The sequence below is a fragment of the Apiospora marii genome, assembly GCF_038362585.1.
Source record: "Apiospora marii strain CBS 49790 chromosome Unknown utg000004l_segment0_segment1, whole genome shotgun sequence".
Classification (NCBI taxonomy): domain Eukaryota; kingdom Fungi; phylum Ascomycota; class Sordariomycetes; order Amphisphaeriales; family Apiosporaceae; genus Apiospora; species Apiospora marii.
Genome location: NW_027117376.1, coordinates 270,945 through 297,199, shown reverse-complemented (window position 1 = coordinate 297,199; position 26,255 = coordinate 270,945). Strand labels below are relative to the sequence as shown.

Sequence of the window (26,255 nt, the reverse complement as noted above, 5' to 3'; positions counted from 1 at the left end):
GAGTTCTCTCCATCTGTCCACCTAAATGCAAGACAAAGTGGCATGGCAAACAACGTAGTATATCATTCACGACATCTGCATAGGCATACTCATGGGTGCCATGTGTTTCATCAAATGGCCACTGATCATATACGCCGGCCCCAAGATGATATTCAGCATCATCGGGCTCGTTCAGAGCAACGGGGATGGAATGCCATTTAGTCGTACAGCCCCCCTTGCGGTGTGAGATGCTCTGGCGGCAGACGGGCAACCACCGGAGTGGGAGAGGGCGAGCTGACAGAAGCTAGCCCGATGACTGCGACCACCTGCACCACTCGATGAGCTGACATCCATGTTCTAGAAGAAAGAAATCTGACAATGTGCAGCAGACATGATTGGACGAGCCTCGCACATTGTCCCGCATGTGATTTTCATAGCCTGCATATTGAATATAAGATCCTGTTCTAGACATGAACTCGAATCCGCGAAGAAAGAAAGGGCAAAGCTGGCTTGGGGAAAAAGCAGAGAAGTGCAGCGGTATCCTTGTAGCCTGGGCAGCGAACCTGTTTATGTCGTCATACTCCCGAGCTGTAGTTGCCTTGGCGGGTGCTTAGGAAATGGTCATGATCAGTAGTTCCACCAGCTTTTCCTACTAATCTTGCTTATTCCAAGTGCAGTGCAGCATTGCAGCTTCTACTGCCTGCCTGGGTCGCACAGCTAAGTGCGCTTGCATTTATTACTACCTACTCTGCAGCAAGACTGCAGATACGGTGGTGGGAGTTGGAGAATCCATGAGAAAAAACAAGGAACCGGGATGGGTTCGGACACCTTCTTCTTCTATTTCAGCCTGGCGGTGCTGCTGAACCAACTCTGGGTCGTATTGAACGCTTGGCTGTATCCAGCGCATTCGTAAGCTGGTGGGACCCGCTAGCTTGGAAAGATCGGGGGGTCGGTTCTTCACGGAAAACCACACCCAGTAACGTCGGGCCTTCCGTTTGAACTTGAATGTTCTGACCTGTTACATAAGAGAAGGAAAGAAAAATGATTTGCTCTAATCTCCTGCCATCTAGACGCCGACTTGGGGTTGAGACCCCTTGGACCGTTAGGAAGACAAACGAGATTGGCTTATGCTACTCTTAATTTTCTTTTCGACAAGTATCACGATCGCACTGGCACTGCTCAGGACTGCAACAACACAGCCAGCAGCGCCAGGCATCTTGTCTTCTACCATGTGTCGATACCGGCTTGTTTGGTAAATATCGCGCCCTAATAGCGGATGTTTACAGTAATGCATGGCCCTAGCTACACAGAGCCAACTGGTAGTAACTTAGTATGTGGTTGCGCAGTAACACCAGACGCCAGACCTTATAATTGACCTGGCTGCCTGGTCTGTCAATTAACTTCCATCCACTTTTTTAACAAGTTTCCCGTTGCGGTATCAACCTTGCTTGACTTTACCAATCCCCTAAAGTGTAATAACGGAAAAGAGCATTTGAACTGAGTGTGATGCTATTTTGACACTCTGAATGGGGGCCAGAAGCCTGGTGCCAGGCCCGGGTAGCAGGCAGGTTGACCTGGGCATGCAGCATGGATGCTAGGGTTTTTGATCGCCAAGGGTTGCTCAAGCTTCCAGATCAAGCATTTGGAAGGAAACTGTGCTTCCCGATTGACGCCTTGGAATAAACTGGGTCGGAAACGGGCCTCATGACGACTGCCGCCTCCACTTGCTATAAAAACATGTAACCATCCGGCCCCACGATCTCTCAAGCAATGGAGGAATGGGCTCTGCTCGAGCTTCAACGAGCTGGGGTTCCAACTCTTTGGGCATTCGGTAGCCAAACTCCCAAACCAACCGACGGTGTGCATTTGGGGCACTGGCGTCATCGTCAAAGTGTATCTGGGCAAAGGTAGCATCAGGTCAAGTCCTCAAGGTGCCTCAAGGTGCCATTGCCTGGCAACCCTGTGGCGGGAAAGAGGTGTATTTGAAACAAAGCGGTCGGGAGGCCCGTTTTGAGAGGTGGCAGTGCTCTCTAGGGCACATAGTCTAAAATGTTAATTATGTAGGTAGTGTGCTTCGTGGCATGGCATGGCATGCAATGGGGCAAGACATGGAAAGATGCCCAGGTGGCTTGGTGGATACGAATTTTGCAGTGGTTGGTGGTGCGATGTTTTTTTTTTTTTTCCCCCTACAGACACGACATGCAGTAGCAACACAAGCGAGGCCAATAGCTGAATGGCAACAAGCGAGTCCTTCTCTTCTAAAAGTCCCCTGCCGGCCAGTACGCGTACACGTAGAAAGGCATCTTAGATTACGACGTTGCGGATATGAGAACAGGTCATCTAGTCAATGCTGCTGGCACCGGGGTCATCTAACGGGTGATATGGCGATGGACAAGGGGCTGCCTGAATTGCTCGACAATGCCCCTTGCATCCTGGGGCGATCGCTGTGTTAATGCGGACCTGGCTCTGCCCTGGCGTTTCCACCGCCGCGCGCGCCCGCTTGCCCGCCTGCCCGCTGCCGCTAATGCTACCCCCTCCTTGAATCGGCGTGTCTCACGGCTCTGATTGTAGGAGAGAGCAGGAAGAGTGACTGTTTTGCTGTGGCTGCTAGAGACACCACCCTGTTCTCCAAAATAACGAGATGCAAATTCCCAAACATCCGAACCTTCGATTGGGGATTCAGGGGTTGACTGGAATCTTGACTTGTGGGATTCCCGCCGCCCGTCACGCTGACTGGCCAATCATGGGCAACCCACTCCTTCAAGGTGCATACCACGTAATCTATCAACTCCCCTTGGATCACCGGGCGAGAGCTTGTTTGGTCTTGACTTCTGCTTGGTTTTCTTGGTCTGTCTCTTCCTCCATATCAATCCTTCCTTCCTGTTTACCCCCCCTCCCAAACTCTCCCACGACACAATCGTTACTTCCTCCCAACAACTTCTCCTCCAACGGCAGCTCACTCGTTCTTGTTGCCCTCTTCTTCTCTTATAAGTTACTGAAATATTGTAATTCATTTCTCTTGCACATATCTCGTTTTGGGGACTCAATCAGACATCCCTCACTCTCTCGGGATTGATTGGCCACTTTGCTTGACCACGGACTTGATATTAAGTTAGCCACATTTTGGAAGGAACTCAATTCATATACAACAAACATACAGACATCTGCCACGATGCGATCTTACGAGCTTCTCTCCGCCCTCGCGACGGCCGGCCTGGTCTCCGCCGGGCCTACCCCCACTGACCCTGAGCTGCCCAAGCGCGCTGAATCGCTCCCGGCCGTCTCGGCCTCCGGAAACGCCTTCTGGGCTGGCAAGGAGCGCTTCTACATTCGCGGTATCGACTACCAGCCTGGTGGTTCGTCTGGCGATGCCGACCCCCTCGCCAACACCGAGACTTGCAAGAGGGATATTGCCAACTTCAAGGACCTTGGCGTCAACACCATCCGTGTCTACATGGTCGACAACTCCAAGGACCACGACGAGTGCATGAAGCTGCTGGCTGATGCCGGCATCTACCTGGTGCTCGATGTGAACAGCCCCAAGTACTCCATCAACCGCTCGAAGCCGGGCCCGTCCTACAACGCCGACTACTTGCAGAGCGTCTTTGCCACCATCGACGCCTTCCACAAGTACGACAACACTCTCGCTTTCTTCTCTGGAAACGAGGTCATCAACGACAAGGTCGACTCTACCAAGTCTGCTCCCTATGTCAAGGCCACCACCCGTGACATGAAGCAATACATCGGCACCCGTGGCTACCGCAAGATTCCTGTGGGCTACTCCGCTGCTGATGTGAGTAAGAACCGCATGCAGACGGCCAACTACTTCAACTGCGGTTCCGACGACGCGCGAAGCGACTTCTTCGCCTTCAACGACTACTCTTGGTGCTCGCCCTCGACCTTCGAGACCTCGGGCTGGGATGCCAAGGTCAAGAGCTTCAAGGACTACGGCCTGCCCATCTTCCTGTCCGAGTGGGGCTGCATCACCAACGGCCGCAACTTCGAGGAGATGTCTGCCCTGATGGACAAGGAGATGACTGGTGTCTACTCTGGTGGTCTGCTCTACGAGTACACCAAGGAGGGTAACGGATACGGCATTGTTGACCCCAAGAGCAAGGACGCCGACAGCCCTGACTTCACCAAGTTCAAGGACGCCCTCAAGAAGTACCCCACCCCCACTGGTGACGGTGGTGCCGCCTCCACCACTCACTCCTCTAAGTGCCCTCCCAAGGATGATGACTGGCTGGTCGAGGACGACTCTCTCCCTGCCATCCCTGATGCTGCCAAGAAGGTAAGACACCCCCTGACAAGATAACTCCGCTCAGCGCAGTAGCTAACAATCTACGCAGTACATGAAGGATGGTGCTGGCACCGGCCCTGGCCTGAAGGGCTCCGGCTCCCAGAACGCTGGCTCTACTAGCACTGGTACCGCCGCTCCTGGCTCCGGCTCCGTGGAGGCTACCTCGTCTGGCAAGAGCGAGGGTGGCCGACCTGCCCCGCCTATGGATATGACCATGCTCGCCGTTTCCGTTGTTGCTGGCCTGTTCGTTCTGGCTGGCACCCTTGTGCTGTAAAGGAGCATAAGTAATCAGCATGGTTCTGTTCAATATCCTTTAGGACTAAGGACTAAAAAACATATTGTATTTCATGACGACCGGCGTTTTTTTCTGAGAAGGATAAGATATGGGTAGCGCAATAGCTCGGCCTCGTAAACCTGATTCGATGGCCAATCCGTGTGATCAAGTGCCCCCCAGCCGGGGCGCGTATTGCGCGCACAGGAATTAATCAAGGGACAGCCAGATGCCCTAGTGGCATTTGGCCATAGCCATAGCAACTTTGGCATGTAAATCATAACAAATAACGTACACAATTGCTCGAATGCCTGCGTTTGCCAGTTCGTCTTGAAAGGTTTTTTGCATGTGATCGTGTGCTACAACGAATGCTTTTGGGGTTACAAGTAGTTAAAAGCAGCGACCCTTCCTTCCATCAACAAGCCGCATGTATGACTGCTGAAGACAAAATGGCCGACATGCTACTTTCGCGTCAATTAGAGAAACCTTGCTGTGGCTAGTGTCCCACGAAAACAGTTTTGGTGTGATGGTATGTTGCTTTGACAAGCACCCTCCGCATCCAGCGACACGAGAAATGGATCGCTATCAACAGATGCGGGTTAAAGAAGAACGAACAACTTGTAGATACATGTATTATATCTAGTGTAGTAAGAGAAGCTGCTGCCCATAAGTATCGTCAGCTTGTTATGTCGTCCAAATTACATACTTCCCTACCAATGGACAAGAATCATCCAGCTGGCAGACACGTTGAGCCGCCATCTCATAGTGAAGGCCACTCCTGCTTTAAAAATGGTAGTCAGACTTTGCACAAAACCGGCTCGCCTGCGTGAGAACAGTTGTCGCTAGATGCATATAAGCTTCAGTGCTCTCATTGATGGTATATCAAATGTGTATGCCCCCTTCTATATAGTGTAGGTAGGTCCTGAGCATATACAGGGTATAAAACTATGTTGTATGTTAATCAACATCGAATCACTGGTACTCCGATGCTGGCTTAGGCGAGCATTTCAGCTTCTCCTGATATACGTGCGAATGCCCTGCCTGGCCCGGGTCTCTTTTTCCCTTTTTCTCCCAGGCGACAATAATAGCCCTTTAAAAGGGCGGCATCTGACCTCGACATTGCTTCTCATCCGCCTTATCTCTCTCTCTCTCTCTCTCTCTCTCTCTCTCTCTCTCTCTCTCTCTCTCTCTCTGCTAATATGATGCATCGTCTTCCAGAAACCCTTGTGCCTTTTTACTCGGGTTTCCTCGCATAGACGATCTGGACCCGCGTCCAAGGATGGACTCTCTGTGAAGCCAGCTCCGTTCGCACGCGAGCCAGCATCAGTTGTATCTGTATGAGTGGCCATCCTAGAACGTGGCCTAATGGATACAGAACGAGACCTAAGAGGGGGGTCGGTTAGCTGGCTTACACCAATTATAGACGGGATAGTTGCTTTTTCTCGGTGTCATCAAATTAACATCATGTGTGTGTGCGTGGGTGGTGCGTATAGACCTACCTTCCAGGCCTTCTGTCATGGCAGCGTGCTGGAAACCGCCGATTTCGCGCATTTTCCTATCTCCGAAGCTACCAGTTATCGGCTTCTTGATATTCGTTTCCCGTAGATCGACGAAGCCCGCCGCCTCCATAGACCGCACCATGGTCTGATGGCGTAGCAGATCCATGGACCGCCCCATACGACGGCCAGCGTCCACGAGATGTTCGTACATGGAAAGCATGGCCATGCCAGGCCGGACCGAGCCGTCATCGCTTTGCGGCTTCAGGTCCATGTGGAAGGTCTCTACCCAGCCTCCGGGTTTACAGCACTTGTACGCCTCTCGGAAGAAGGCATCCCAGTCTTTGATACAGCCGTGGAGAGAGCGGAGGTATATGAAATCAAAGTGGTTTGGCTGGTATGTCCATTCCTGAGCTATGTCGTCTATCTCAAAAAGAACATTTGGTGGTATCCAAGCTGGCTGGATAGGCGAAAGGTCCACGCCCCTTACCTGAGCGTGGGGGTGGGCATCTCCGAAATCTCTGGGCATCCGGTCAGCATCACAACAAGGAAGATGGCTCAAGAATAGGAACAAATATACATAGCCCACTGTTAACAAGGAGAAGTCAGTATCGTTCGGGAGATTGTATTGAACATAGGAACTTACCTGTCCAATCCCTGTACCAACATCGAGAACATTCTGGACGTTATCTGGAATCGGGGCGAGGAACAACCTGCCGTCAAGTAATAACAAGTTTGCGTGGTGTCTGCATAGCGTTTAAGTGCTCAGCCTGGGTTCGCTAGAGATAGTCTGGCGGGATCAAAACTTACGAGTACTCTGCATACAAGTTCTGTTGCTCGTCGTTGGGCTGCCTACGAGGCATCAGCAACTAAGCCGCCACGACTGGATACACCCCAGAAACTCACCAGTATTCTGTGTCGTTATCTCCGCGGAGGCTATGGTACCTCCGTCCGTGGATTGTGCGATACTGCAATACACTCGACGACAGGGACTGTGTCGAGCTGGCACTGTTGTCTCTCTCCATCAGCCTGGGCCACAACATGACGGGACTAGTTGCTGCTGCATTTACCTATCGTCCCCAAGGGCCGAGTCTGCGTCGTCAAATTGGTCCTCATCAAGGTCCTGCGATGGAGATATCCAGCCATAAGCATCTTGTGTTTCTAGGGATGCTGATTCGCATTTGCAGCGGAGTTCAAGGTGCTAATTACCGGCTGGGCCCATTCTAGTCCCGCGATACTTCCATTTGCTATGGGTGTAGCATCGTCAGAACTTAGGGAAGCATTATCAGAGGCGGCCTCGCTATCCCGAGTCCCGCCGCTCGTGCTTGGGGTTTCTTGGCTCAGCCCTCCCTCTCTGCTCGGTCCACTGCCCGGCTCTTCGACCTCTGCATCCTCGGTGCGAGATGCACTGTCCCTCGACTCACCCGCACCGAGATTCTCGGCGGACGATGAAGCTCCACTGCTATGGGCACCAGAGTCTCCCTCCGTTTGTGAAAGGCCGCTCTCAGGTAAAGACCCGGCAACTTCCTTCGTCATAATCGATTTCCGAAATTGACGACGATTGACTTGGTGAAGGGAGGTTATTTTTTCTTCTTCTTTTCTCTCTCAACCGAGGAGGCCGGGTGTATAAGAGACGGAAGCGGTGTAGTACCTAGGAAATTGCGAGTCGTCACTGGCAATATTCACATATTGAACCGGGTGAGTCCCCACGGCTTGGCCGTCCGCTTCAATCTTGTTTTTTTCCTTTCTGTTTTGTTTATTGAAACCCGGGAGGTTAGCTATGGCGAGTGTTGTGACATGTCCTGGGTTGTGTGAATGGCGAACCACATTGTCGGGTCGAAGTGGTGGCTTGACCTAATGCTTGGGCGGTTAGGATTAAAGCGAGTTGACAAGCGGTGGGCATTCGGGGGCATTTGATTTGAATCCTGAAAGTGCAAAACAGCCAACACCTTCGCTGCTCCGCCGTAGAGACGCATTTTGCAGACCACGCACACGCACTGCGGGTCGGCCAATGGGGCCAATCGTCCCTTCACGTCGATCACACTCCAGGGGAACCATGGGCAAAAAGGCAGAGCGCCTGGGTTCTAGGCCACCAATTCCCTCCCCCCCCCCCCGAAGGACCACCCTAGCACAGAGGCTGGTCCCTGGCGCTGTTTCCGCCCAGCTCAGCTCGAGTCTCAGACACATTAACGCCTGGGACCGGGCCGGAGTCATGATCGCGAAATTCGGCGCCGGTCGTCATGGACAAGGGCACGCAGGGCACGCAGGGCATGCAGCACTGGGGGGAGGAGAATGACAACTGGAGAATAAGCGCTGTCAGTGTTACAAGAGTGAGGTCAGCTAGTGGGACTGCCTAGCTTTTCCGGCGGCGGAACCTTCCAACATAAGATTCTGGCGGAGATTGCCGAATGGTGCTTAAGACATTAGAAATACGACAAATACGACCTCGACGACCCAGAAATGCCACTTTGTGACTTTCAATGCACGGCAGTTTGTAGGGCCCGACTGCAGTACAAATCAGTCGCCCCTTGCTTCAACCAAAAAGCAAGCTGTAGACCGGCTCTGTCGGGTCGGCGGGTCGTGGTGATTCGGTTGTTGGTAAACGAGTTCTGTTGTGTGTTTGCTGTGCAAGCATGCATCCCGGATGTCTCTCCGGAATTGCTGTTCTGGGAAACACGCCCCGAGCCTGTCGATACATCATCATACAATGAATGGCATGGGTATAGCAAACCGCTCGCCCAGTATACACAATTCCAGTCGTCGATTGACGTGCCGTTGCTGATACTGGCTCTTGGCCTGGCCTCGCCAAGCTTTACCGCCATCGACTACTTTCCTAGCCTAACCCTGCCAAGAGCGCTGTGTAACGTTTGAGGCAACCTCCACTTACCGTAGCAAAGTGCATAACGTGTATAAGACATGTACTACGCATGTTCATGACCGGTTAAGACCAGCAGCCATCATCGACCATCGTTCATCAACTCGACTTGCCGTTGCCCCTCACGGCGATGTTTGTCATTTATTATGATATAAATCCATGCCATGGTGTTCACGGCACCCGGCCGCCTCTCTCGCGACTAAAGTCTTGCCTGGCAGCCTGGGCAAACAGATCGTCGTACGGCATCACGCGCGCAAGGGAGAGCTGCAGGAAGTGCAGTACAATCACGGCATGTAACTTTCTTCTTATCTCCGAGTAGTTTTGCAATCAGTACTTCAGTAAATTCAGCTCGTAGTGTGACCGGTCGTACTAGTTTTGGGGGTGAAAACACAGGCAAAAAGTAGAGACACGTTGGGATAAACCAAACATACACCAGTCGGGATTTTGGAATTACTCGGCAGCAGCTCCGAGAACCAAGCTTGGAAGGCACAAAAAAGGAAAAAGAAAAAGAGCGTGACAACGACAGCCGACTCGCCCGGTCACATCACGATATCACAGACACCACACCCCATCAGCAAAGGTGCTTACTAAACCAATTGACCGCCTGGTCTTCGGCCTGTAGGCCCATCTCTGCCTGCTTCGGGTCATTTGGGTCGCCTCGGTTGCCAAAGCCATGCCTCGCTCCCTCAAAGGGGACAACCTCATGTGCAGCATCCTCTTTAGCCTCGAGGATCTGCGTCAGCTGGACCATCTTCTCCCTACCCATAAGGGCGTCATCCGGCCCATTGGCGACGCTTAGTGGCAGCCGGACAGCCAAGATATCCGAAGGAATAGACACGGAAGACGGGTGAGCTGTGAAGCCACAGTTGATGAGCGGTACCCCCTCCGCAGACCCTGGAGGGGTGACCCGCGTCTCGGGGTTGTCCTGGGCCAGGTAGATGGCATGGTATCCGCCCCAGCAGAAACCGGCTACGCCAATCTTTAGACTTTGGGTCGGGAAGGGTGGCGGGCTCGTCCTTAGGCCTTGGAAGAATTTGACAACCCGTGGCTGTGTTACCGACCGCCTGGTTCGAACAATGAACGGGGCCATCAAGGCAATCGTTTTCAGGGCCCAGTAGGGCTTCATTACGAGAGTAGTATACCAGTCTGGAGACGGCGCCATGAGCCCGTCTATATCGGCCAGGAGGGACTGAGGTGGCGCCGCCCCTTTTAATGCACCGAGTCAATATATTCCAACAACGAGAACGACAAACTAGGCACAGGGTTTGGAGATGGTTTCTAACCGTCCATGAAATCGGGCAGGTAAACAAGGAACCCTCCCCGCTTGGCATAGCTGTCGGCCAATGCCCGAGTATTCCGCAGCTCCCAGCCGAAGCCATCGGGGATGATGACAATGAGTGCTTTGGGCTTAGTCCCCGCTTCCGGCTGGGCAACATAAGTTGGCAGGCCGTGGATCTGCTCGGCATGACCCGTTATTTCGGCGTCGCCATGGAGTGTGCCGGTGAAGCAGTCTCGGCAGTACCCAGTAGACGTCATGGTGTAAGTTTTATCCGATGGATTCAAATCAGGACTGTGTCAATTGTAGCTGTACGTTCTTTACAATCTCCTCAGCAGCGTCGTACTTTTAGTGAAGTGATGTTTCAGATGTGAATAGATGTAATAATCCTTGGCCAGAGAGTATAGCTCAACTCATCAATTAGTGCATTGATGAATATTTACCGGATTATAATAACCCAGGTCGTCGGTCCGCAATGGTGTTGATATTGACAACGATGACGATACACCTGCCGCATGTGACTCTCCCCTCTCCTCTCCAGGCTAACTAGCTGCCAAGTGGGGTTTGGCTAGGTAAGTTGGCCAGTTATGTACATGGTCAGTTTATTATTAGGTTATTACTTAAGAGGTAGTGTCTGTCTCTCATTAGTGAGCGGACAAGACACGGGAAGCGGCGGGATGATGTGAGCTTGCTCCCCCACAAGTCCTTTCGTAGCGTACTGTCAAAATCTTCTAAGCCATGGGCTTTGGGCGTCTAAGAAAAAAAAACCTGCCAGAGACCGATATTTCGAAACTGTCGGTGAACGGGTGTTGGAACATCGTCTCGAGCTTATTTTTATTTGGACCTGGTTTTCAGCGGCTTCTCCGGCCTCGAATTCAAAAAAGATATTCAAAATGGTTAGTGCCCTTCAGCTCCGTCTGTGTGCTTGTGTGATGTGACGGCCCAGTCGCATTGCTCCAAAACGCCTGTCACTTACACCGGCTGAGCTGATACATTCGCTAGGTGCACGCCGACGCCTCCAACTTTGCTCAGGGCGTCACGAAACAGCAGGCCTACGACCAAGTCCTGCTGCAGGCCGAGGGTCTCTTCGACGGCCAACGTAACTGGGTTAGTTCTGGGAGATAAAACTACGATGGTGTCCCTCTATGGGTGTATGCAGAAGAGAAGGTTGACTCATTGCCGCTATATCTAGGTCTGGTGAGCGAGACTCTTCATCCGAATGCCGCCTATTGGGTGCACACGTGACAATCCCTTGGACCTAACGGAAGAAACCAGTAACCTATCCAACGCTGCTTCGCTGCTATGGCACGCGTACAAGTCCCTCCCGGAGCCTAGTACCCATGTCAATTGGGCAGGTACAGTACCCCTCCCCTCTGACTCTCTGCCCCCTTTCTCACCGCGCCACACCCCCAACCGCAGGTTTCTACACGTTTGATGTGACCGGGTCGGCGGAGAAGCCGCGGCTCATACTGGGCCCCTTCCAGGGCAAGGTGGCCTGCCAGACCATCTACTTCGGCCGGGGCGTGTGCGGCGCCGCCGCGTCGACGCGGGCCACGCAGCTGGTGCGCGACGTCGACCAGTTCCCTGGCCACATCGCGTGCGACGGCGACAGCAAGAGCGAGATCGTCGTGCCCATCGTGGCGGACGACAAGGTGGTGGCCATCATTGACATCGACTGCGCCGTGCTCGATGGGTTTGACGAGGTCGACCAGGCCGCTCTGGAGAAGCTGGCGGCACTCCTGGCTAGGAGTTGCGACTGGTCCTAGGAACCGTAGTGAGAGAAGTCTTGAACAAACTCTAGAGGTCTCGGGGAAAGGGCGCTCTTGAATAGACAAAATGGCTTTCACTCATGGTGGTTTTCTCTGGCTTTCGAAATTGTACATAAACACAGCGCGTGCTTCGCTACCGCTGAAAATCGTGACACGCTCAGCAGTCTAGAGCATCAGAATATATTTACACGCAAAGCACTTGACCAGTCCATCAATATAATGCCGTACCCAGTGCATCTTACTCTTCAAATCGTATCTTACCCTGGCTTATATCAGGATATACGTCGAATCGCCTCTGACCCACGAGGGGAATGTTCTTCCTGGTCTCCTCAATCTTGGCGCTGTCGAGCTCCCAGCAGACCGTGGTCTCGCTCTCCTCGGCCTCGACGAGTACCTGCGCCATGGGGTCGACGATGAGGCTGTGGCCCCAGGCGTGGTACGAGGCCGCCTCGTCGCGCGCGGGGCTGCACATGGCGACGTAGATCTGGTTGTCCATGGCGCGGGCCTGGCCCTGCAGGCGCCAGTGCAGCGGGCCCGTCGTCGTGTTGAAGGCCCCCGGGTAGACGAGGGCGAAGCAGCCCTTGCGCGCCGCCACCGTCGCGAGCTCGGGGAACCGGATGTCGTAGCAGATGGCCACGGCGATGCGGCCGTAGTCAGGCAGATCCACCAGCGTCACCTTGTTGCCCGGCGACAGCACGTCGCTCTCGCGGAACGTGATCTTGCCGGGGATGTCGATGTCGAACAGGTGCACCTTGCGGTGGCTTGCGAGCAGGCCGCCGTCGGGCCCAAACGTCAACGACGTGTTGTAGTATTTCTTCTTCTTTCTATCCGCCTCCTCGCCCTCCTTGTCGGCGGCACTCGTCATCGTTTCCGAGTCCGGGCTCGCCTCGGGGATCGAACCGCCAATGAGGTATGCCTTGGCCTCGGCCGCCATGGCCGACAGGGCGTGGAAGGAGGGGACTGGTCGCGCGGGGGCGGGCTCGGCAGCAGCGTCTCGGCGTAGGCGGGGAAGTAGTCGCAGCCGTAGGGGGAGTTGAAGCATTCGGGCAGCACGATGATCTTGGCGCCGTCGCGGGCGGCCTCGAGCACCTTGTCGCGCGCGTGCGACAGGTTGGCGGCCTTGTCCGGCCCGCTGGCAAGCTGGATGCAGGCCAGCTTCACGGGCTTCTTGAGCACGGGTGAGGGGATGGTAGTGGTTGTCATGGTGCGTGCCAGTGGCCCTCGGAAGTAAGCGGCGGGTGACGGATAAGTTGCAGATTTGATAAAGAGGCTTGAGTACCGCAGAAATGGTCTCATGGTGGGTGGTGAGGATGCATTGCCGGCTAAGTATACTTATGTCTGGTTGATGCGATTGGGGGACTGCCAGGGCCGACTTGAGAGGGGCAGCCCCGATAAGCCGCGGCGATAGTGGGGTATCGGTGATGCAATTCACGTTCTGCCCGATCCAATGCATGCGGTTTACTGATGGACATGTATGCTGATCCGGCTGGGCAGTCGCACTGCTCGCTGGCCTGGTTTGTGCTGAGAAACATATGTCCCTAGAGAACACGACATCACCAGTTGGTTGCCTGGGACAAGTACGTGCATTGGTTATATTGGTAGAATGTATGTAGTTTGCTAGATAAGAGGTTCTCTATCGTCGCAACTTGCGGAGACGCAGATCCTCATTGGTGGATCATATTCAACTGGTAGGATGGTTGTTTCCCACCCGGATGCCAGTCTCTAAGAGCAGTACCTTATACCTTCACCAATGTCTGACCTATTTGAGGGCCTCGGCAGCGAAGGTGGGCAGAACAAAGGCAGCCTCGTGAACTCTGGAGTTGTAGTATCTGCAGAGCTTGACCTCCTCCTCGGCGGACCACTTTCGCAGGGGTGTCTTGACATCCCGGCCGGCCTCCTTACAGCAGACCATGAAGCCGATCTGGCCGGAGGGGTAGGTGGGGATCGTGGTGAATCCGTACTCGGCCACGGCGAAGACTTCCTTGCAGTCCTTCTTCAGCTTGGTGATCAGAGGAAGGTGGAGCCACTGGCTCTCGGCTGTTCATAGTAGTTAGTGAAACGTTCAACATATAATATCGTGGTGAGGCGCCACTGGGCACACAGGTACGAACCTTGTGTGGTGATGACACCACCGTCCCGCAGAGCATCATGCAGAAGCTGGAAGTAGGGCTTCTGGAACAGGCTCTCGGCGGGGCCCTCTGGGTCAGAGGAGTCGGTGATAATGACATCGAAGCAGTTCTTGTAGTCGTTCAAGAACTTGAAGCCATCACCAACATGGACCTTGCTTTTGGGGTGCTTGTAGCCCTCGGCCATCTTGGGCAGGTACTCCTTGGAGAGACGGATGACAGCCTGTTCAGTGGTTAACAAGGTTGCCTCGGTTCAACCACAGGACATGAAGTGGCCTGTAAGAGGGGACAGTACCTCATCAATGTCGCACAGGGTAGCCTCCTCGACACACTCGTGCTTGACGACCTCACGGAGGACACCGCCATCACCACCGCCAATGACAAGAACCTTCTTGGGGTTGGGGTGCGAGTTCATGGCCAGGTGGGTAATCATCTCCTGGTAGGAGTACTCATCGTACTCGGTGCACTGGATGACATTGTCCAGGACCAGGACGTTGCCGTGCTTCTCCGACTCAAAGATCAAGACATCTTGGTACTTGCTCTTCTCGTGGTGGAGCACCTTCTTGACCTTCAGGGTCATGGCCTGGCCTGCTACGGTGTAAGCAATGAGATCCGCTCATCTGTGAAGGCAGTGTAGTGGTATAAACTTACCGGCCCACATCTCAGAGATCTCTCTGAACCAGCCATCTGCAAAATGTTAGCCCGATGAACTATTGCAACCACGAGAATGACTGCTATCTATAGAGTCCATTGAAGGGGACCCATGTCTTTTGAGACAAGATAAGAATCTGCTCCAGGGCATCCCCTCCAAGCTCAACGGCTCAAGGGTATAGCCAGATAGACGAGTAGGTTCAGGGCTCCATCGCGTGTGTGTAAGTGCCAGCATAACACAGGCCGCAAGCGACTTACCCTTGATCGTGGGGTGCGTAATCTCAGACATTTTGTATATCGGTGGTGAATGGTCCGAGGAAACTGTACGACTCCAAGGTGTGATTTTCTTTGGTGTTTTATCAGGATATGAGGGGTATCTACAAGATGAAGAACAGTGGAGATGGAGCTGTCGTTTCCGGGCGGCCCAGTTTGTGTGAGCCAGAACTGATTCTGCCCTTTTAAAAATTTTTAGCCGTTGAGCGAATAATTGCATCTGAACAGTCTCCGCAAGCAGCCGATGTCTGCCCAACCTTGAGTCGCCCCGACGGTTTTGCGCAGACTTGCGTAGGACCACAGTTTAGACTACGCCTTATCGATACAAGTTCAAGTGCGATAGTGATAGGCCTAGGCCAGAGGCTGACAGAGGTAGACAATATTCAGAGACTTCTCCATGGGCAGTGACAGACTGCCAGCACTCGGCGCCTTCCGTTCTGCACATCGTGAAGTCATGAAAGAATCAATGCCGACGACGGTGCCGGCGCCGGTGCCGATGCCGACGGGCAGCAACGAGTAAGTGAGGATTTGACTTCACGTGGCCAGGCAATAAATCTGTCCAAGTGGTCATAATGGAGGTACTATCGATGAGGTCCGTTGCGGCGTTGCCCTTCGCAGACCTTAGTGTAATTAGGTTCAGCGCTACCGCATGCTGCGCGGGCGCCCACAAGTATCGCTACCTAACAACCAGAACTGAGTTTGCTGTTTGATTGACGCGGGAGTCATGAGCTTCAGTATCGATCTAGACTACTCCGGCTTATCAACTCCGTAGGGCCCGGAGAAAGAAGACAACATTGCCTGCTTCTCAAGAAATGTAACTCTGACACGGTCGCGCTGACGTAATAAACCAATGCCACTCTTGCGACGTCCACGCTACTATTTGATGTTTCAATCCCACGTGCGTCGAGCTCCCTAGTATGTATCGGCTACCTTAGATTGATTCAGATACTACGGAGCACGATTTCATGTTTCAGGATACCCGGAACCAGTATAAAAAGAAGAGCCATCAATCAACTGCGTTCTACTAATAGTACATTAGTTACTACCCAGCACGGGCAGCGTTGGTCTCGGTTCACCTCACTAAGCAAGCACCGATTGCTGCGCGGACGGAATCGCTACATACCTACTGACATACCTACGAACGGATATCGCTTATCGCCCTTTAGCGCTTGCGGGCCGGTTCCGCTTTGGATTCCATCATTGGCGTTTCAATACAAGTATCTGATGTATTTATCTTCCGCAACCCACATTTGCGCAGTCCAACCACCACCACCTGACCTAAGGGATGTTGCCAATGCCCTCTTCACCTTTGCTTGCTGTAAGCTTAGTACATACGAATGGATGTGATATGCCTTCACGCAACTAGCCATATGTGTCTATGACTGACTCATAGCCTGGAGTATGAGCAGGCTTATTAGCTGTTCGTACATAAGCAAATACTGGGTTTATGCATGTCAGACAGACCCGTCCAACCTCACAAGGCACCATGAGCAGCCAACGCCAGCATGCATCAATGTATTTCGCCAACGCGAACACCCATTGACGATAACAAGCTGACGTTAGCACGCACAAATGGACCAATCCTCGAATGCTTGCCGCAAACCAAATCGGATGAAGGATTTCTGCACTCGCGATCTGGAACTGCCCAGGACGAACCCGTAGCGCGGCATACTGATCAACCAAGAGAAGACGGCCTGGGAAAGGTTGCTTTTGCTGCCCCCGTTGGGGGCTGTTGGGGACTGTTGGCTACCTCATCGTGTCGGCATCTGCTTGAAAAGCCGGTATGCTGACATGGTCGGCACGGGTTTGGGTCACACACAACAGAACGGTTAATAAGGCATGCAGCTAGCAGCAACCAACCGCCTTACACCACCTTGCTACTGTTGCGCATATCTAGCAGATAGTCGTATTGGGGGCCGTTTCTGGCACATATTTCGCAGGCCACTTACATGTACCTAAGCCAGGATACCGCGGCGGTTTGTCTCAGCAATCTACTTGTAATAGGATGCCTCCCTCCGTTGATGGCTCGGGCGTACGTACATCAATCAATGGGTTCTTCGGAAGTTTTGGCGCCCAGCGGATACCGGGCACATCGTAACTCGGTACCCGTATTGGTGGTATTCGATTTGTTTCCATTTTGGATACTCAAATGTATGTGCGTATTATATTACACCGATGCCTGTGCCGTGAGCCAGGCTCACGCGTTGGCGAGAAGCAAGGCTCGTGGCTCGGTTCTGATCTCAATGAATGCCACCCAGATCTCCATCTAATACGCATTGCCCGGGGATGCAGGCTCTGCTCCTTATTCATGCATACCTGTAATGAGGTGGATCAGCAAGCCATAACGGAATCCATACTGTACTTAGGTTGAGCCTTAGGCAAGTGCAAATGGAAGGGTCTGCATCTGCATTCGAAGTTTGTATCAACCTTGGGTATTAATGCAACGATCCCACTACGAGACTAGTGTGTAGGTACTGTGTAAGATGGATGCGAACTCCGTCGACAATTCGTAATACCTGGCACCTGGTCTGCCAGGTTATTTGCGAGATGATGTCCTGGTCGGTTATTAAAGGAAGCCCAGTGCTCAGCCACCCCACCTAGCTGCAGAATTATGCAGTTGCTTCTTCTCAGAAAAAAAGAACCGTCATCGAGTATGGAGAACGGAGAAGAAGACGAAGCAAAAGAGAAGCTGTTGGAGATGGGTCCGGCCGTGAGCCAACCCATCTGACTGCATGCGCCCGTCGTAAGCAGATCAAGACGCACCTTTTCTCCCACGTGCTGCCCACGGATGAGCCGGCTTCACGGCCTGCGTCCTCGAGCGGAGGCGGATATCGAGGTGCATGTGCGTTAGCAGATTGCGGAATGCTTACAGCGAGAGGCAAATCGTGGACCGATGAATGATCTCCTATCTGCCTGAGCCCCAGCAACAGCACACACTGGAAATTAGAGAGGGCTCTTGGGGGAGGATTCCGGTATCGACTATGGCAAGATTGAGCCCCGTCCCGACCCTTGCGGTACCTTTGTAGCTTCTGCTAGGGGCAGCATGATATCCCCGTCCGGTCGAGTCTTGCTCATTCGCTTATTCCACCATGTGTTTTATCTTGCCATAAGTTTGCTTGTAAGCCCATAAGCCTCGTCGTTGCTTTTCCGCCTATCCTAGACTTGCAGACGAAAGTCCCATCCATCCATCCATCCATCCATCTCCAGCGTCGCCTTGCTGCTAGTGAGCATTTTTAGAGCTGCATCCACTACCGTAAGCTTCAGGATGCAACGCACCAAGTATGTATGTCGTACTGGAGGGAGAAAGTACGTGATGCAGCAAGGTGGTAGGGTCAAGACGTCAAGGGCAGAGGGCCAAGATGAGGAGCCCACCCACTTGCATTGGACGCCTGGGAAGCCCATGGCGGATCGCCACGGTCGCTTGCTCGAAAGGGAGATGCGCAGGATCCTCGTCTAAGAAACAAGATGGTTATATTGAGCCGTGTCGAACAAGTCTGCAAGGGAAACGCCCCCATCTCCCAACGCCGAAAATGGATGGTCCGCCACCCGCGGAGCCTTGACCTTGGAGCAAAAGTGCAGTGCTGTCTGTAGGTAGTAGGTAGCAAGTAGTAGTAGGTGGTAGTGCGGTGGTAGCAGCAGATACCCGCGGCGCCATGTATTATTTGCCGGCTGATTTTTTAAAACGTACTGGACCCCCTAAAACCGGTCGCATCGGATTCTAGTCCAGCCTACAGTCTCTGGTTTCTGCTCGGGCTATTCTCGCCGTTGCTTTTTCTCCTTCTGGTTTTTGTTCTTTGCTTCTTCTTCGTGTTGTAGGACCGGTTGGGCTTAGAGAGACCAGTCTCATAGTTAGTTTCATTGGCGGGCTTTATACGCTTTTCCGTCCCTCTACACATCACATCTCATACGCGTCTGCTCCTCAACCCCATAGCTGAAGCTCCGTTCTCCAGTTCCTGCTAGTTAGGCTGCATACGCACAGTCCCGGCTACCAACTTGCGCTACCACTAGGCAAAGTAGGTAGACGCCATCCTGTCGGCTCTTCTATCTGGCAGATGCTGGCTGATAGCCATAACAACCCGCCGACTTTCTCGAGCCCAAACCATCTTGCAAAGTGAAGCTGCCTTGTCCATCGTCAACTCGACTCTCGACTCTCAATCGCGACCGGCCATTGTACCGATCGCGTGGACCTCGGACCATCAGACTATTAAATTGGCGGGAACCAACCGCTACCCACAATTTCCCCGTTTCCCTTTCGCAACTGACTCGTTTTGAGTCGTCTCCCTTTTATCGAGTGTTGGACTTCCACTGGATCCGGCAAAAACAACAACAACGAGCAAGCTGCGCTCCCACGACGCAACCAAACCCGTCCCGCTCTCTCGCCGCCGCCGCCGCCGCAAGATCGGCCCTGTGCTTTCGACTCGACGCGACCGTTCCCACTGAGACGACAAACAGGTATTGCCTAGTGGGATCAACTCCTGAGGACTGGCCAGAATGTGCTTCGGAAGCCGGAAGCAGGACGAGGAGGGACTCAACCGCTCGCGCGAGCTGGACCGAGTGATCCGTCAAGATGAGAAGCGATTGGCGAGAGAAGTGAAGCTGCTGCTGTTGGGTAAGTAACTGGACCCGAAGGTGTCATCGCTATATTATGTTGGGCGCACAGCATTCTAACCGAAGGACACTGAAACAGGAGCTGGCGAGTCGGGCAAATCGACGGTGCTCAAGCAGATGAAGTTGATCTACGCGCAAGGCTTCAGCAAAAACGAAAGATTAGAAGGCAAACCGGTGGTATTCAACAACGTGGTGCAATCCATGCGGACCATCTTCGATGTCATGTCGGATCAAGGAATTGAGTTTGAGAACAAGGACAACGAGGTAAGGAATGCTCCGACAAGCCAGCCCTCTCTGGATTGTAGTAGTGGAAACCCGCGGCCGGCGCTGACCAATTGATCTTTACACATGACAGAAAAACCAAGCGATAGTACTTGCCGACCACGAAATCTCGCCCAACGACTCGCTGCCCGAAGATTACCTCGACCCAATCAAGTCGCTGTGGGCCGATTCAGGTGTGCAAAAAGCCATTCTTAAGGGGAATGAATACGCCCTGCATGATAACCTGGGATAGTACGTCCAACCTGCTCCCGCATTTCTTGGTGCCGCGTATTATTATGTGTTTGTTTTGTTTTATTTTATGGCTTCGTTGAATTGCTGCTGACACGGTGGGTTTTCAGTTTCTGCAATGACCTCGACCGACTGTGGCAGAAGGGCTACATCCCCGACGACCAAGATCTTCTGCGCTCCCGGCTAAGGACGACGGGTATAACAGAGACCATTTTCGATCTGGGACAGCTCACATATCGCATGTTCGATGTCGGTGGTCAGCGATCAGAGCGAAAGAAGTGGATACACTGTTTCGAGAACGTCAACTGCTTGCTGTTCCTCGTCGCAATCAGCGGATACGATCAGTGCCTAGTAGAGGACAAAGACGGTGTAAGTTTAACTCAACCAGCGTATGTTTAATTTGTTGGCGGTGACTAATGAGGTAACAGAACCAAATGAACGAAGCTCTGATGCTGTGGGAATCCATAGCGAATTCGCACTGGTTTACCAAGTCGGCGCTCATCCTCTTCCTCAACAAAATGGATCTCTTCAAGGAGAAGATTGCGGCGAGCCCGATCACGAGCCATGGTTTCGTTGACTACCAGGGCCCGGTCGACGACTGGAAGCAGGCCAGCAAGTACTTCATGGACAAATTCAGAGCTCTAAACCGGAATCCAGAGAAGGAAATCTATGGGCATTTCACCAACGCAACTGACACCAACCTTCTGAAGATCACCATGGGTTCCGTGCAGGATATGATTATCCAGCGCAACCTCAAACAACTCATATTGTGAGTCAATCAATAATCATGTGGGTTTCCTTGTAGTTCATTTTTGGCTACTGCACTCCTGTTGCAAGCGCAATCCAGAAGGAGCCAACGCCATCTGCTCGATGGCGGCTTGCTCGCCTTCTGGCTCTGGAACTGGCTGTCCTTCGTTCCTCAATCTGCCCCGGGGCCTGGTAAAACACACCCTTGCGCGAAAACAAAACGGAGTACAGGTCACACTGCTAACTTGGTGTTAAAAGGATATGATGTAACGCTCCGCTATACACAATTTACCATTAGGGCTAGCCAGGTCGATCTCTAATACATCTACCCGCGTCCCGGTCATCACGCCGCCCGATGAGGCGGGTTTTCCGTTACTGGCGCCTCGTTGTGCTATCATACTACGAAACCTCCACCCTTTTTCTTTCTCGGATGTCTATACTATATCGGAAGCGGGACCAGTACAGGCTCAGAAGGCGGCACATGATTGACTAAATTGAGATCATTGATACCCATTGAAGGATCGCGCTGGCATGGTTACGGTCATGATTACGATCCCGTTCTTCAGGACGACACAGCAGCTCAAGCAGCAGGCTGTGGGGGCTCGAGGAACAATGGGTTTCTCGTGCATCGGGCAGGCAGCGGGCAGTCTGCCATGCTTCGACATGGGTCCCAACTGTTTTTGTTCTGTTTCTAACGATCGATACCTCTTGACGTTTCTTCATATTTTTTTTTCAGCTGCGGATATAGCATCACGATTAACGGTGTGAGCGAAGTCGATGTAAAGTAGATAATACCATTCAATGAACGGGGACAAATAGCGTGTCTCCAATCACACAGCTACATACACTACCTGGTTTCTGTAAGAGTTTTTGATACCTGTATGCCCCAGCCGACTACTTCAGCTGCTTGCACTTATACAATGCATATATCATCTCTAATATCGGGTAATAAACATCGTGGTGTCTCTCATAGCTGTCAGTCATCATATGGAGCCGAGCTGCAAGTATATCGGCAGGCTGATCGACCGAACCCCTCCTGTTTCAGCCAGCCGCTCGTTATGGCTTGCAGGTCCAACATGCATACTTACGCGCATACTAATTTTACGTACATACATAGGTAGGTAAGACCTTAGGGTAGATATGACTTCTTGTTGGTACCAATACTAGCTTCCCGCCCCGCTTGCAGTGCGTCGATCAAGTTGCGGTCCGCTTTCCGATTTAGTGGGCGTTTTCCCACGTGGGAGAGAAGACGGGGCAGTAGGGGTTGTTGGTCCGGGGATTGTTCCCGCTGTATGTACTGTACTGCACTTTCAACCTTCCATTTACTGATCGATTGATCATAATTTGAATGGGAGCTGCCCGGTCTACCCTTTGCCAGATTGGTTCCTACGTATAGTATTCCGGGTTCCAACAGAAAGACTCGGTGGGCGCATGTCAAAGGTGAGATGCAATTGGCTATGTTAACACTAGATATTAGATTTCTTCAGTAAGGGTTGTAGGGGTCGTAATAATGCATATTATAGCTATAATATAAAGTAGCGTATTATTATAAAATAATATACTATTATAAGAATATTAATTATAATATAAATAATAAAACTTAAATAATTAATTAATTATATTCGAATTATATTTAAATTATATTTAAGTTATATTTAAATTATATTAATAAAATAGCTATCGATTATATTAATCTCTCCTTTATCGAAATAAGTATTAAAATAGCTAGGAAAATAAATTAGTTATAATAATAATAAGTTTAATATAACATTATAAATAAAGGTATTAATAGCGTTAAAAATATATTATAAAAGAGAGAAAAAAATATAAAGTTATAAAGAGTTATATATTAATCCGCTTAAACTTTTATAACTTTATTATCTTAATATCGCTATTATAATAATAAATACCGTTAAAACGCTATTATAGCATAATGTAAATCAAAGATTTAAGACCCCTAGAGGGTTGCGAAGTACATGAAGGTTAGCTTTATAATGCCCTTATGTACATCAGACGGCCGCTTCAGTGATGGGACGGGCTATGATTGATCAGTTTGACCTTCCTAGGCGATTACAGGGAAGGCGCATTCAGCCCGGGCAACAACAAAAAAGGTCAGCGTAAACATCGATTTCGGGATGTCAATACCACATGCAGTCATTTCTTTGAAGGGTGCTCTGCATTTACCTTACGGCGTCGATCGCCATAACAACGTCGGTACGTTTTAGCCTGCCTACATGTAGGTCTTGTCACGCACCAAGCTTGTCCAACACAGAAACTTTCTTTCAAGTGCACAAGGTTCTCAGCATCAGCTGGCCAGCTCTGCTCAACACATCATATGCGATAGACTTGCATTTACATTGCGCACTTACATTACGGTGTTCGCGTCAACTTAGCACCCGGGAAGACCGCCAATCTGTCCCTCCCATTGTTTGCGACAGCTGTCCTGTTAGCGTCTAAACGCGTACATGCCATCCCCAATGTGCCATCATGGCCGACGACAACCCTCTACGTGGTAAAGGTCACAGCAGTAAGGCTGCGTACAATCCCGTGCATCAGACCCAGTCAGGTCCTGCTGCAACAGCCCCTCGCCAAGGCTGCTGGTCTTCGCTTCAGGGGAAGTTCCCCATCCTGGCCAAAAGGCCTTTTCAAGTCTTACTTGTAGTGTTATGCCTGTTGCCATTTGGCCTATTAGGCTTGCTGGCCTTACGAAAGCATGGCAACGACGGTGGCGCTTGCACATCGGGCAACTGTTCAGGTGGTAATGCCAACGCCATCAAGGATGACACCTATTTCTATGGCCAGTCGCAACCATACTATCCCTCGCGTGAGTAGCTCTTGTCCGTCCGCCAGAACTTGCAGTTTCTAACTCGTGAATCTCTAGCAAATCTGACAAGTGCCGCTGTTACGACCTGGGCCGATGCTGTTGACAAAGCCGTTGCCATGGTTCAGAACATGACTCTCGAAGAGAAGGTCAGCCTGACCACGGGAGCGTCTACGGGGACCGGTTGTTCCGGCAGTATCCCTCCAATATCTCGCCTGGGATTCCCGGGTCTCTGTCTAAGCGACGCCGGCAATGGGCTGCGGGCGACCGACTTCGTAAGTGGGTGGCCGAGCGGCATACATGTTGGGGCGAGCTGGAACAAAGCTCTTGCCAGGCAGCGAGCTGTCAACATGGGACAGGAATTTCGAGCCAAAGGTGTCAATGTTGCGCTAGGCCCCGTCGTAGGGCCTATCGGCCGTGTCGTTCAGGGCGGTCGCAACTGGGAAGGATTCACCGTTGACCCTTGGCTCAGCGGCGCATTTGCCTTCGAGACCGTACAGGGCATTCAGTCAGTTGGAGTCATTACCAGTACCAAGGTTCGTTAGGCAAGACAACCCTGCCACGCACGACACTAATGAGAATGTAGCATTTCATTGGGAACGAGCAAGAGACCAATCGAGTACCTGCCAATGGGAAGGAATCCGTCTCATCCAACATCGACGACAAGACAATGCATGAGGTTTATCTTTGGTATTAACCACTTCTACTAAGCACCTGAGATGGTGGGCTAATATCAAGCAGGCCGTTTCAAGATGCCGTTTACGCCGGTTCTGGCAATATCATGTGCTCTTACAACAGAGTCAACAACTCATATGGGTGCCAGGTAAGCCCCCATTGGACCTAATCGCGGAATAGAATCTGACTGAACGTTGCTGTACAGAATAGCTTTACACAGAACTATCTGCTCAAGGAGGAATTGGGCTTCCAGGTAGGTCTTAACCCATCAGATGAACCGCTGCGCCTAGGCTGACCATGTTTGTATAGGGGTTTGTCGTTTCCGACTGGGGCGCACAGCACTCGGGTGTTGCATCAGCGCTTGCCGGAATGGATATGGCAATGCCCAGTTCCGATCTATGGGGGAAAGCCCTCGTTGAAGCCGTACGGAACGGGTCGGTTCCTCAAGTGCGACTAGACGATATGGCCGCCAGAATCGTTGCCTCTTGGTATCAAATGAATCAGGTGAGTGCTTGGGGTCATGAGCCAGGATGAGTGTGTGGAAGGACAAATCGAATAATGCGCTGATGCATTTATTGCTGTCTTATAGGATCAAGACTTCCCAATACCCGGTTCTGGAATGCCTCCAGACCTGACAAAGCCACATCGAATCTTCGATGCTAGAAATATTTCCTCGAAGCGGATATTGTTTGATGGCGCCGTTGAAGGGCACGTTCTGGTCAAAAATGCCAATGGTGCGCTCCCTCTTCGAAGACCTCGTATGCTCTCACTATACGGCTATTCTGCCAGGAACCCCGACCAGTGGAATTACGATGGCATGGGTGGCGTGTCGGCTTGGAGCTTTGGGGGCGAATCAGCTTACCAAGGACGTGATATTGCTGGAGCATTTGCGCTCGAGTTCCAGGAGTCGCTTCCGCAAATAGCGCCCAATGGCACGATTATAAGTGGTGGAGGGTCTGGTGCAGCAACGCCCGCCTATATTAGTTCACCATTCGATGCACTCAACTCTCGTGCTTATGAGGATGGAACAGCGTTGTTCTGGGACTTCACCAGTGCTGAACCCTACGTGGATGCTGCCTCGGATGCTTGCATTATCATACTCAATGCCTTCGCGTCAGAAGGCTACGATCGGCCAGGAATCCGCGACAAGTACAGCGATGACCTGATACGGCATGTGGCGCAGAGCTGCAACAACACGATTGTGGTTTTTCACAATGCCGGAGTACGCCTCGTAGAGGATTTCATTGACAATCCCAATGTCACGGCTGTTATATTTGCACACCTGCCAGGGCAGGAGTCGGGGCACGCCCTTGCTTCGATTCTCTACGGCGAATCCAACCCTTCTGGGAAGTTGCCCTACACAGTTGCGGCCAATGAATCAGACTACGGCGATATACTCAAGCCGGATTTGCCAGAAGGGCAATTTGAGATATTTCCCCAGTCAAACTTCACCGAGGGTGCTTACATCGATTATCGGCATTTTGACGCGAAGAACATTACTCCTCGTTTCGAGTTTGGATTTGGCCTCTCTTACACAACATTCAGTTACTCGAATCTCAAGATCGACAGAAACACCAGCAGCTCTACGGACGACTACCCATCGGGGCCGGTCGAGGAAGGGGGCCCTCTGATCTTTGGCATACAGTGGCGATGGTGAGCGCAGACATACGCAACATAGGAGAAGCCGATGGTGCCGAGGCTGCCCAACTTTATGTCGGCATCCCAGGAGCACCCATTCGCCAATTACGCGGATTTGATAAGCCTTTCATAAATGCCACGCAATCGGCCACGGTGAGCTTTAAGCTCAGCAGACGGGATCTGAGTGTGTGGGATGTTGTGTCACAAAAGTGGCTTCTTCAAAAGGGCCACTATGATCTA

At 52.0% G+C, this 26,255-nt stretch overlaps 8 protein-coding genes across 8 annotated transcripts; 4 read left to right on the top strand and 4 right to left on the bottom strand.

Moving 5' to 3' along the window:
- Window positions 1–3,151: 3,151 nt before the first annotated feature.
- Window positions 3,152–4,553, top strand: PG985_007075 (1-3-beta-glucanosyltransferase gel1; the record flags this gene model as incomplete). The annotated part of the gene is made up of 2 exons (XM_066826844.1): window positions 3,152–4,270; window positions 4,329–4,553. 2 exons carry the CDS (start codon window positions 3,152–3,154, stop codon window positions 4,551–4,553), a joined length of 1,344 nt encoding a protein of 447 aa, XP_066684519.1.
- A 1,231-nt stretch (window positions 4,554–5,784) lies between these two features.
- On the bottom strand, window positions 5,785–7,582 carry PG985_007074 (S-adenosyl-L-methionine-dependent methyltransferase; the record flags this gene model as incomplete). The annotated part of the gene is made up of 8 exons (XM_066826843.1): window positions 5,785–5,912; window positions 6,050–6,567; window positions 6,627–6,634; window positions 6,693–6,792; window positions 6,857–6,898; window positions 6,953–7,075; window positions 7,117–7,169; window positions 7,256–7,582. The coding sequence occupies 8 exons, from the start codon at window positions 7,580–7,582 to the stop codon at window positions 5,785–5,787; spliced, it is 1,299 nt and encodes a 432-aa protein (XP_066684518.1).
- A 1,910-nt stretch (window positions 7,583–9,492) lies between these two features.
- PG985_007073 (alpha/beta-hydrolase) lies at window positions 9,493–10,457 on the bottom strand (the record flags this gene model as incomplete). Its single annotated transcript, XM_066826842.1, has 2 exons — window positions 9,493–10,127; window positions 10,205–10,457. The coding sequence occupies 2 exons, from the start codon at window positions 10,455–10,457 to the stop codon at window positions 9,493–9,495; spliced, it is 888 nt and encodes a 295-aa protein (XP_066684517.1).
- A 633-nt stretch (window positions 10,458–11,090) lies between these two features.
- On the top strand, window positions 11,091–11,963 carry PG985_007072 (GAF protein; the record flags this gene model as incomplete). Its single annotated transcript, XM_066826841.1, has 3 exons — window positions 11,091–11,126; window positions 11,200–11,304; window positions 11,466–11,963. The coding sequence occupies 3 exons, from the start codon at window positions 11,091–11,093 to the stop codon at window positions 11,961–11,963; spliced, it is 639 nt and encodes a 212-aa protein (XP_066684516.1).
- Window positions 11,964–12,204: 241 nt separating this feature from the next.
- On the bottom strand, window positions 12,205–13,169 carry PG985_007071 (Hydrolase; the record flags this gene model as incomplete). Its single annotated transcript, XM_066826840.1, is given in 2 exon segments — window positions 12,205–12,852; window positions 12,867–13,169. The coding sequence occupies 2 exon segments, from the start codon at window positions 13,167–13,169 to the stop codon at window positions 12,205–12,207; spliced, it is 951 nt and encodes a 316-aa protein (XP_066684515.1).
- A 556-nt stretch (window positions 13,170–13,725) lies between these two features.
- On the bottom strand, window positions 13,726–15,032 carry PG985_007070 (uncharacterized protein; the record flags this gene model as incomplete). Its single annotated transcript, XM_066826839.1, has 5 exons — window positions 13,726–14,003; window positions 14,078–14,315; window positions 14,388–14,680; window positions 14,744–14,779; window positions 15,002–15,032. The coding sequence occupies 5 exons, from the start codon at window positions 15,030–15,032 to the stop codon at window positions 13,726–13,728; spliced, it is 876 nt and encodes a 291-aa protein (XP_066684514.1).
- A 4,475-nt stretch (window positions 15,033–19,507) lies between these two features.
- Window positions 19,508–20,907, top strand: PG985_007069 (G-protein alpha subunit; the record flags this gene model as incomplete). The annotated part of the gene is made up of 5 exons (XM_066826838.1): window positions 19,508–19,625; window positions 19,704–19,888; window positions 19,980–20,137; window positions 20,245–20,503; window positions 20,563–20,907. The coding sequence occupies 5 exons, from the start codon at window positions 19,508–19,510 to the stop codon at window positions 20,905–20,907; spliced, it is 1,065 nt and encodes a 354-aa protein (XP_066684513.1).
- Window positions 20,908–25,137: 4,230 nt separating this feature from the next.
- Window positions 25,138–26,034, top strand: PG985_007068 (glycoside hydrolase family 3 protein; the record flags this gene model as incomplete). The annotated part of the gene is made up of 1 exon (XM_066826837.1): window positions 25,138–26,034. The coding sequence occupies one exon, from the start codon at window positions 25,138–25,140 to the stop codon at window positions 26,032–26,034; it is 897 nt and encodes a 298-aa protein (XP_066684512.1).
- Window positions 26,035–26,255: the final 221 nt, after the last annotated feature.